This window comes from Dromiciops gliroides, chromosome 4, assembly GCF_019393635.1.
Source record: "Dromiciops gliroides isolate mDroGli1 chromosome 4, mDroGli1.pri, whole genome shotgun sequence".
In the NCBI taxonomy this organism is placed as follows: domain Eukaryota; kingdom Metazoa; phylum Chordata; class Mammalia; order Microbiotheria; family Microbiotheriidae; genus Dromiciops; species Dromiciops gliroides.
Genome location: NC_057864.1, coordinates 428431482 through 428443768, shown reverse-complemented (window position 1 = coordinate 428443768; position 12287 = coordinate 428431482). Strand labels below are relative to the sequence as shown.

Below are 12287 nucleotides of genomic sequence, written 5' to 3'. Positions count from 1 at the left end.
TATAAGAATTATGAAGTTCACATAGAATCAAAAAGTACCTTGGCACTTCCATTTCTTATGGGTTCTATTCAGCATCTAAACCCTGACTTAAGTAAATAATTAGTCATGGGAATTAAAGGTTAAACAGAAATTTAGCTAATAAATGTGCTAATTAATTTTCCCTTCTCACGTTCTTGCGTCAATATTTAGCTCTTTGTGTTCTATATCTCAAATAGATCATAACGTCATCAAGGGTGAGAGCTATGCCTACTAAAACCCTTGAATGGCTTAATAGAATAAAACAAAACCAAGACCCCCTACTCAGCCCATAATACATGCTTAGTCAATGTTGTTGAATGTCTGAAATTGATGGATGACTGATGCAGCGTGGCTTACTAGCAATAACAGATGGGTATCGAATTTCTTTTTGTGATAAATTATTCTCCTCTGATTGTATTGGTACATTCTTCTTCACTTATTTTTGGGGGGTCCATATAATAGCTAAAAAAAAGTGGTGGTAATATTGGTAATAAAGAACTAAATAAGTATTCTTCTTTCCTATTCCTCCTACTTTTTAATCAATCCTAATTTTCAATTTGACAAAGTTCTCAGTATGTTATTTCTGACAGCAAAACAAACCAAAAAAGTGTACCAAACTCCTTTAACAAACAAAAGATGGTTTAGAGGCCACAGCCACATATAATCTAAAGAGATCAGTTTTTGTTAAAATATTCTAAGCCTCTCCATTCCAGAGACTCAGTGTGATCAAAATAATTCTCTACCTTTCCTACTTTCAGGGGCAATATTTGTGGTAAAAGCCTAGCCATTCACAGACAAAGGATTGTGGACATAGTATTTGTAAAATGTTCAGCATTTGTCAGAAGCAAGTAGAGAAACGACAGTTTCATCTAATTACATTTTAACTCTTAAATGTTAAGCAGGGGACAAAATATTTATTGCATATAACTTAGAAATTAAGTTTCTCAACTTCTCTATAGCATATCAGGCTTTTCATATATCTGGGCAAAACAAGGAATTCCATATGATACCATCTATTGTACCATGTATTTTTTCATTCTCTTGTCTGAAGAAGTAGATTCACACATAAATACTGGACTTTAATGCTTTGGGACGAATGCTGTGTTAGAGAAGAGAAGCATTTGCCTTTGCTCTATCTCTATCCCATCCCCTTTTCCTATAGTACTGAAACTTCCTGTTTGCTATCTGAGTAGCATTTTTCCCTCCAATATACAAAATTAATCAGTAAAAAAAGAAAAAAAATCTGATTTTATTAGCCACTCATGGATTCAATTATCATCTCTTTGCAAATGATTCCCCGAAATAAAAATCCAGCACTAGTCTGTCTTCTGAGCTCTATTCCACAATTCTAGTGACAACTTAAATTCAACATATTTAAAACAGAACTCATTATTTTCCCCGCCATACCCTTCTTCTGAACTTCTCTATTACTCTCATATAGACTACCAAATTACTCTCACATCTTTCCACTCATCCAGGCTCACAACCTATGTATAATCTTCAGCTTACTCTCTTAGAGTCCCTATGTGTCCAATAAGTTACCTAATCTTGCCATTTTTTGCTAGTCTTCACAATACCTCACACAATATGTACCCTTTTCTAGACTCATCCTTGACCCTAGTTCTGGTCTTCATCACTTCTCAACTGTATTTTTTTAAAGATCAGCTTTAAATAGTCTTCCCTGTCTTATTCTCACTGTAATTCATCACCCACAGAACTACCAAAATGATTATCCTAAAGAATGGAACTATGTTAACCCCCTGATCAACAAACTCTAGCCTCTCTTAATTGCAGGATCAAAAATGAAGTCTTCTGTCTGCCATTAATTCTTCACAAGCTTAACTCTTCTTACATTTTCAGGCTTCTTAAACTTTACTTCTGTACTACCCCATTACAGTAATAAGCTTGTTTTAAGCCTAAGCGAAATATAATGTCCCCTAAGGTCCATTTCTTTCTCTGCTGCATTAGGGAATTTATTTTAGATGAACATTTATAAGTTTAATCACAATTGCTCTGAACCTCCAGGGTGGGGGGGAACTTCCTAACATTTAGACAGAACTTGGGTTCCCTGATTAAATTTAAATTTATTTCCTTTTCTAGTTAACCCCAGGCTACTGTTGTTAAACCACTATTCATGTTATAGGAAATATTTGGGTAATAAAACACCCAAACACTAATATAACACAGATATCGTCTGTACATAAGCAGGTACCAAAAGTAGAAGTTGGGGAAACAGCAGACTAACCCTCAGTACTTGAACAAGTTGGTATACTGATGATGTGAGCCTGGATCTCTTCTTTGACATGCCTGTAGAACCAATAACCCCACTCTGTCTCCCTTCTTTGCAGCCATTTTTAAATATATGGTTTAGCCAATAAACTATCTTGGCCATAGTAGTCAATCCAGAATAGTACAGCACCTGTGACAGACACTAAGGGATTATGATTGTTCCCTATGACATCATCTTCTAAAGGAGAGTAATGTTATAAATGTCTATAATTTCCTTTTAATAATTTATTTTAGCCTGTCACATATGACATCTCAATCCTTCTGACATATTTTAGCCTAAAAATATCTTAGAACAATGTGCTCATTCCTACCATTTCCTCCTCCTTTTAGTGGTTGGTTTAGACTTGCTGCTTCTTGGCTTAGCTCTACATGACCTAATTCTTTCCTTTCCATTTCCAGATTCTTAGATACTCTAATTCTGATTCTTCCTCAATTTAATACAAATTCCTGATGGTCTGACCAAGACTCTAAGTAACTAGCTTTGATCAATTTAAAGACTTCTACAGGCCCTACTCACGCAGGTTCTGATTGATTGATATAAAGACATGTCTTAACCTGACAAAGGTAATTATATTTTAAGTGGGTGAGAATATCAGTGGAGCCTTACCCTTACCCTTCTCACTTTCTATCTCCTCTCTCTGTGCATTTGAATGGACTATCCCTCCTGCCTAGAATGCTTACCTTCACCCACATTTTCCTTCTTTCAAGTCTCAGCTCAAATTCTACCTTTGCCAGGAGGCAAAACTTGAAAAAACTTGAATCTTTGACTCTATGGTTATTTTCCTCATGTTCTGTATGTATCTTTTACATACCTATTTATTTAGTTCTGATCTCCTTCATTAGATTATAAGATCCTTGAAAGCAGGAATTATGTTTCTGTTTCCCTTCCCCTTTTTCCCTTTCCCTTTTCCCCTTTCTTTCTCTTTCTTTCTTTCTTTCTTTCTTTCTTTCTTTCTTTCTTTCTTTCTTTCTTTCTTTCTTTCTTTCTTTCTTTCTTTCTTTCTTTCTTTCTTTCTTTCTTTCTTCCTGGTATTCTCACAATATTTAACATAGTACAAAAAATATTATAAACATTTATCAAATGATTTTTGACCAATTGATTAGTTGTCTTTTCTTTTTTAATATTATTTTCCAGAAATTTTAATGTAATTTTAATCTTGTGCTGTTATTGTTGTTGTTTTAATAAACGTCTTCCTGTTACAGGGTCCACCTGGTCCTCCAGGCCCAAGAGGTCCTCAGGGTCCCAATGGTGCTGATGTAAGAAATATTTTATTTATAAATCTGTAAAGGGTTGGGTTATTAACAAGACAGCTTTTGATTCATTTTGGGTAACCGAAGTATTTAATAAAATGCTCAAGATGTGTAAGCCAGATGGGAACTTAGACATAATCATCTAGTAAAATTCATACATTTTCATTTTGTAGATGATAACACTTAAGTCCAAAAAAAGAATTGCTCAAGTTGGTCTGGCTAGTCGCATATCAAATACAAATGCATAAGATGACTAGTAAATACACACACACACACACACACAGGATTATCTTTTAGGTTTTAAGAACTTAACTAATAAAATAAGACCATAATGTATCAGACTGGTTTAGACCAACAGTCATTTTAGAATAATGGTACCCCACCTCTGGCAATAAGGAATACTATGCGTCTACTTACTTTCTGTGTGATACTGTTCAAGTCACCAAACCTTTCTGGGCCTCAATTACCCTATCTGTAAGGTAATTAAAATGAACTCCATAAACTATAATTTCTCCTTTAACTCGAAATTATATCAATGTCACAAATATTATAAATGGCAAATAGTCAAGCACATGGTTACAATGGGATTTGTTTATGATAGTCAATTCTCAATTTTTTCTAGCATAACGTTCCCAGAAAACTGTAAAAGTGGGAAATGTCAATGTTGATATATTGAATTCATGAGAAATAAGGGATTAGGCTCCTTCAACCACTAAAAACCTAATCTCTCACTAGAGACTGTTGAAAAGACACTTTTCTTCATACAATTCTTGTTTGTTTTTTGTTTTGTTTTCTGGGTCAATGAGGGTTAAGTGACTTGCCCAGGGTCACACAGCTAGTAAGTGTCAAGTGTCTGAGGCCAGATTTGAACTCAGATTTTTCTGAATCCAGGGCCAGTGCTTTATCCACTGCACCACCTAGCTGCCCCCCATACAACTCTTTATAACAAAACATTAATTCTGAGAATATTCAATTTTCTTAGTACAGTAACTATGAAATAACCCTTAAAATTCTATACACCAAACAAAAATGGTAACATGCAAAACATTTTCTCAATAGTAATTCTCAAGAATTCTGTGGCCTTTTGTGCTAATATCACAATTAAAAATATTTCAGGCAATATTCATCTTTCATAACACATGGAATCCATAATAGCACAGATGTTGTACAACAAATAAGATTCTTAAAGCTAAAACTTTTTTAAACCTGAATCTTACCTTCCACCTTGTCAGATAGCAATGTGAAGACATTATGCTGTATACTATACTGCTCTAAGTCTATCTTAGCTGCCTTCTGAAAACAAAGGGAAAGTTTGCTGGAAACTTTGGTCATTTGTTTTGGAAGATGCCAAGAGCATAATTGCAAGACAGAACCTGACTTTTATAGGCAAACAATGAAAATACGAAATGGTTGTGGGGAGAGTTCTTTAATGTATTGTGATAGGGTGAACAAAACCAACAAAATGCCTAGTAGTGTACCAGTCACTCCACAAACTTGCATACATTGCCCCCTCACTTGTACTCTGCTGAGCATATTTGCTAATGTGCACAATTGTCAACATGAAAGTGAAAATGAGAATATTTTAAAAATCATGCAAATATGTGAAGTCATAAAAGCTAAATGGTGAATATTGAGGATTGAATACATATATACAAAGGGACATCAATCAGGAAGAGCTTATGTAATATTTGCTGCATTTCTTCCCACATTTCCACTTACCAATCTATTTAGCTGCTGATCACTAATTAATACAAACTACTGGATATGAATTTTATAACCAAAATTTAACTTCATCTTTCTATTTATTTATATACCTCACTAATTTATCTTTTCTGTATCACAGGGTCCACAAGGCCCCTCAGGATCAGTTGGCTCAGTTGGTGGTGTTGGTGAAAAGGTAAGGAAATTATTAATCAGAACTGAGAAAATTGATTTTGAAGGGAATAGGAGACTTGAATTGGGGAGAAAATGTATAGCTTAAAAATAATATAATGGAAATAGTTTAGTTCTGGATATCTGACAGCCACAATGAAACATATGTATTCATGTTTGCATTTGTGTATATATGTGTGTGTGTGTATATATATATATATATATATATATATATATATATATATATATATATATATATATATATATATATATACATACATACACACACACATATATATATACACACACATATATATACATATATATATATATATATATATATACATAAGCACATACATAGTTCATGAGGAAATTTTCATGTTTTAAAACATTTGGAATATAAGGAATTAAATATTACTTATTTTAAGGGTATGTAGTTATTACACAAGTTGCTTAAGCATTTTAAGCAATGATCATTGGTAGGAAAAAGAAAAACCCTTCCAAAAACACTTATCTAGAGTTCAGATAGTTCAGCCAGAATTAGTATAATAAACTAAAACACAAAAGGCAAGGAAATTATCACAAACAGAAATCCTGAAACTGAATAAATACCATTATTATGTCTTTTGGTTCAAGTCTATCTTCTACCCACAACCAAAAACATTTTATTTTAGTGCTTTATTTATTTTTTTATTTTGAATAGACTATTGGGAAACTTGCTATAAGTTTGAGGGTTTTATAGATAAGCAGAATGACCAATGGTGGACTTTGTGTCCTAAGAAATAAGGCTTAATCAATTGAAATGGCCTCTAATAGTTAAGATTACTTTCTTGGGATTTCACAGATAGGATATAAAGTATTATCTTCCAATAAATGATAATATTGCATTCAGTGTCAAGTAGTAGTGTTGTTTACTGAGTTTTTAAACTAAGGCACAATTAAAAAAATACAATATAAAGTGCTATGTTAGAGTCTGAGGAAGTCGGAAACTATGTAATTCACTGATTTTGTTGACAACGTTGTTAACAAAATTAATGTGCAATAATAACCTATCTTAGTGAAAGGCAGAGTTTAGAGTATAGAGGGTGAAGTGCTGCACTTGGAATCAAGAATACCTGGTTTCAAATCCTATTTAGATACAAGGTGTGTGGTCTCAGGCAAATCACTTAACCTCTCTGTTTCCTCATATGTAAAAGGGTGATAATTCCTGTAATACTTAGTTTACATATCTGCTGTTAGATAATGAAGACAAAATGTCTTGCCAACCTTAAAGCACTCTGTAGAGGTCAAATAAAATTATTATATTAATATTATAAACAAGAAAATGTGACATAATTTGAAATAAGATGGAATAGATAAAAATATCAGCCAAAACAATTCTCACAACTCACATCCATTTCTTCCCCTTCATTTCCATTGCCACCATTAGAGCACATGCTCTCTTGGATCCTCTAGTACTCTCCCTATCTTAATCCTTAGTTTGGGCTCTGCCCACTTCCATTCTCAATGGCCTCCAATCCATTCTTCATACCTAGTTCATCTTCAATTTTTGTAGATTGGTCAAATCACTGCTTTGCTGACACATCTTTTGTGACTGTTGCCTCACAAGTAAAAATGCAACTGCTTTATGTGTCAATCAAGGGCCTCATTTTCCATTATTTTCTCATATTATTCTGTCTATGCTTTCTCCATTTCAACTAAATTAAACTCTTGAAACACAAGCACTTCATGTTTTTATTCCTCTGTGCCTTTGCTCACATCAATGCCTGTGCGTGAAAAACCCTATTCCTTTCACACATTGAATTCCTTCCTATTCTTTACAGTCTAACTCAAATACTGCCTCCTTTATGACATCAGTCTTCATACTTTGGGGGATCAGTGGATTAGATAGTTTCCGAATTCCTCAAACTCTAACATAGCACTTTATGTTGTAACTTTATAACACATTTTTCATGAGATTCTTTATATTATGTCTATTCGTCTGGGTACAGTATATGAAGTGTCCTTCATATACTGTACATTCCTTGAAGACACCCGCACAAATAACCATAATATACAATATCAGGTTCTTTTATTTTTTTAAAGAGGGGTCATTTAAGCAGGACAAGTTGCAATATCATGATATGAAATGATAAATATTTATTAGGTGCCTGTTTTTTTGTATAGAATGCCAGGTACTACAAAGATAAACTTGACCATACCAGTTACACAAGCTTTTAAACTCCCCAAATCCTAACTCTTCGGGAGGTATGAGACCAGGGCTATCCACTTGATTTTTAGATACTGAGACTTAGTGTTTGCTTAGTGTTAAAGTTTGTGACCTTGGCAGAGCTGAAGTAACATTTTGGCTGCCTCTGACAGTTCTGTGAGCATCTTATTGCCTACAGCTGAAAGAAAATACTTATTTGCTGTCTCCTAGAGACCTGTTGTTGGCATGATCATCTCTGACTGAGAAGACTTCTAGATAATTGGATGAGTCAGGTGTACTTTCTAACCTAGCATGTGGAGATATTTCTTAGCAAATTAATGTTATTTTAAAAAACACCATAAAATATTTCAATTAAACCATAAAATTTTAAAAATAAGTATACATTATTCACACACTGCAGGATTTGCATATTTTAAAAAGTTAAAGTTATAATTGTAGTCTCTTTTTCTCCTTTTTATAGATTTTCATAAGTCAATGATATTTTAAATGTTTTCTTTTCCATAATTATCTAATTTCTACATTTTTGACTAAATGTTAATAGCAACAATTTCTGTAGGAGCATTAGGCACTTTCAAAAGTAATGATGCCCATGAATAAGTTTTCATGGAGATTGTTTCAAAAGCAGTCAAAGCCTTGGTGACCTTCACCTTGCATCTTTTTATTTAATGCTGCTTAAATATTTCTTGAATTGAAGGTATTTAATTGAATGACCACTGCTCACTTCAGTAACATTGACCTTGAGGGTGTGTGTTATTAAATAAAAATTTCTCTCAAGATCTGTTATCACCCTCAGAAATCTGAAGAACAAGTTTTCTACTTACTCCCACTCCCAGGACAGTCCTCTTAAGCAGGAAGTCTGTTGTAATTGGCCATTATTCAATTAATGCCATGCTATGTTGGTATTTTTCAGCTTTAATTGTGGTTTTAGAAACCATCCAGTTATTTTGATGAACGATTCAAATAAGTTAGATGATTCAAGTAAATTGTTTTTCAAACTGAATTATTCATTCTATATTTCTACCTTTTTCAAATTAATGAAGAAAATGCCTCTACTTTATATTATGCTAACATAGGCATATTAACAGGATATTTTAGATATCAGGTTGCCTTATTTATGTAGCATAGATAGCCAGCTCCAAAGCTCTATATCTTCTTTATTTATCTTTAAATTCAATTATGCACATTCACTAGGATCTCAATGATTCTAAATGAAAGCTTTGTTTTATATTCTTTCTATGATTACAGACTTGACAACAAATATCCAAGAAGTGTTAAAAAAAAAAAACCTCACTGAAATTTTTTTAAAAAAGTCTTGGATAGTGTTTAAATATGAACAATATTTTACTTTAGTTGCTTAGTAACTGTAAAACATACCATTTAATAATTAATTCTACCATCATAGAGAAATATTATAATATGCAGAAATATGAGCAGTGAAAGTTTTTTTGAAGTAAATATTCATAAATCACATGTACTTGGGTAGGATAAGAAACCCTTGATATTGATCTTTGAGGAAAACTTTTTTGAAAGAACTTTTAAATCTTTTTCTCTTGCTCTGAAAGACTACTAGTACACTAGTAAAAAAAATTTTTCTTACATTCTATTTCCAATATCCCTCAAAGTTGTCCATGAGAAATTGTGAACACAAGTATATTATAAATGTATTTTTTAAAGAAGTATAAAAGAAATTATAGGTTTCTTTTTCTTTTTTTTAACAAATGATTTACATTTATCCCAGTAAATTTTCATGTTATTTTATTTGTTCCTAATGATCTACACTGTTTTGATCTTCTAGAATCCTTACTCTTTCATTTACTATGGTAGTATTCTCTTCCAAACTTGTATCATCTGCAAATTTGATTAGCATGCCATCTATGCCTTTATCCAATGCATTAATAATTAATACAAGACCAAGGATAGATCCATAGAGTGGTATATGGGAGACATCTTCCAAGTTGATAGTAAATGTCTGAGTCCATCAAATTGTCCTCACCTGTAGCTCATAATTCTTCATCTTTTACACACACAAATAACTATGATCACAGTTCCTGGCATATATGAAGTACTTAATCCATTTGCATCGATTGATGAGAAATGTTGAATAATAATAATAGCTAGCATTTATATAGTACTATAAAGTTTGCAAAGCACTTTATACATGTTATTCTCTTAATAACCCTGAGAGGTAGGAGCTATTATTATCCCCTTTTATATATGAAGAAACTGAGGAAGATAGAGCTTAAGTGACTTTCTTAGAATTATATAGCTTGCAAATGTCTGAAGAGAAATTTGAACTAAGGTCATCCTGATTCAGCATTCTAGCCACTTCACCATGTTGCTAAACTATGTCCATGCACATATCTATAGATATGCTATATATAAATACCATATATATATATGTGTGTGTGTGTGTGTGTGTATATATATATATATATATATATATATATATATATACACACACACACACCTATGGTGTTTCATTGCCATACCAGTTTAGATACCCTATCCATAATGGAAATTAGGCTTTCTGTACTCATCCTTTACTTTTCTAGATGTTTCCTAATGACCCCTTTCATAAAATAATGAAGAATTTTTCTAGTAATCAAACTCAAATTTACTAGTCTGCAGTTTGTATGATTCTTTTTTTTTAATTAGGAATTTTGTCCCATTTCATTGGTTCAGTATCTCTTTTTCTACAATCTTTCAAAGATCACTCACAAATGGACCAACTATTATAAGATTTTCAGTAACAAAAGATGATGTTTATAAGAGCCAGACAACCTGAACTAACCAAGAGCAAATTGGGGTTGTCCTATGATCTGCCATCTTATTGATTCTCTCTCAACTGTTTTTGTTCTATCCTTTGTAATCCAGTGATTTTTATCTTTATAAGAGAATAGTTGTCTCCAGTACATAATACATACTCATAAGTGTTTCCTTAATGCACACATATACACACATTGCCATTAGACAAAAAGACTGGCTATATCACTTGAGTAATTTGGGGGGATTTATTATAGTCACCAAACATATAAAATCTGGTCTTCCTTTGTTAATTTACTTTATTTACTTAACTTTTAAAGTGATTTATTTATTATTTACTAATTAAGGATGAGTTCTTATAGCATTATCTTGGTTAATTTCCAGAAACCCACTAGTAGGAGCTGAATACCCAAATTTAGATTTGTTTTCCTCCTTTTATTATTCCAAGTTTGCACATTTTAATGGATTAATGTGTGTGGGGGATGTCATTTTCAGTTGATTGATGTTTCTATAATTGAGAATAGGAAAAGCAAATTCAGATGTCATCAATTAATAAACATTTATTAAGCACCTCTATGTGCCAGACAGTGTGCTGTGATTTCCTCACAGTATTAGACAGATGACAGCAGCTCTGTGCACTTATTCTTCCATTTAGATAATACCTTTGTGACTGTATCCATTAATGCTGACATTAAGATTGTAAGAATCATTCTAGATTTACTCTTGCCCACATAAGCAAACTGAAAGCATTTAGTGCCCCTTCCAGATCATTGTGCCTTTTCCTCAATGTTCTTGTATTCATTAAAAAAAAGTAAATTAGTTGCTCCTTTATGTTTTTGTCTTCAGCCTTACTGTTGAAGATGAAGTATATGGCAGATGTTTAGAGTTTTGGGAAGCTCCCTTTCCACCTTGCTCCTATTTAGTAAAAACTTTATCTAACAATAGCCTGCCAAATTTGAATCCACTGAGAATTTTTCTGTCGAGCAAAGTTCATGATTTGTGCATTTCTTACACTCCATCTCTGTTCTATTACTCCTAAATTTATTCACCTCAGAAAACTAAATGGATCTTTTCTTTTGCCCTATTTTCATCTGGCATTATTTATGGGATAGAGAACTTGGTAGATATAAATTTCTAACCTTAAGATCTCCCTTTAGAAACCATGAGTGATAGTATAATTCACTGTTGATTAGAGAATTCTGAAAATCAGTTTTGCTTCCTTGGTGAATGTATCAATGCATTTTATCACCTTTATCATAGTTGAAGAAGGTATTTGACCAGTAAATAATTCAATGACAAAAACAAATATATCATGATCAAGTTGGATTTTGCTTGTATAAGTTTAATATTCTCTGCATTTATTGAATGTTTTGCTCAAGATTTCTGTTGGTCTTTAAACACAAATTGCTCTCTTATAACAACTCATACTACAAAATGTGTTTCTACAATCCTTTTTTAAAAGATGACAAGAGCATTAGTGATGAAAGGGAAAGTGCTAGGGATTGTAAATTAAAGTAAGTCATCTGTCTTTGAATCCCCCCCTACCCAGAAATTTGCATGGTCTTCCAGCTTCATAGTATTGTCATGGGTAAGCACAATGCAAGCTACTAGAAAGCTACTAGAAAACATCCCTTCTAACAGTGTAAGGTCCAGCACCCAACCCCTTGAACTCTGTGAAACTTTTTATTTTGACATTACCCATGAAGCAACCCCCCATGGCTGGTACAGCCCAGGAAATGGCTCTTATCCATCTAAAAGACTAGCCTCCAATTATACCACTTGGGAGACCAAAATGCCCTTTCCTCTATACAAGAACTTGAGGTTTAGGAACATTATCCATAAATTTCCCTCCATCTCAGCACAAATGGGCAAGTACATTTCTTCT

At 32.9% G+C, this 12287-nt stretch overlaps 1 protein-coding gene across 1 annotated transcript in view; it reads left to right on the top strand.

The window, feature by feature from the left end:
- Positions 1 to 12287, top strand: part of COL11A1 (collagen type XI alpha 1 chain) — a 290689-nt gene that overhangs the window by 223372 nt on the left and 55030 nt on the right. The window contains 2 exon segments of the mRNA XM_044002791.1: positions 3511 to 3564; positions 5402 to 5455. Coding sequence (XP_043858726.1) covers positions 3511 to 3564; positions 5402 to 5455 — 108 coding nt within the window.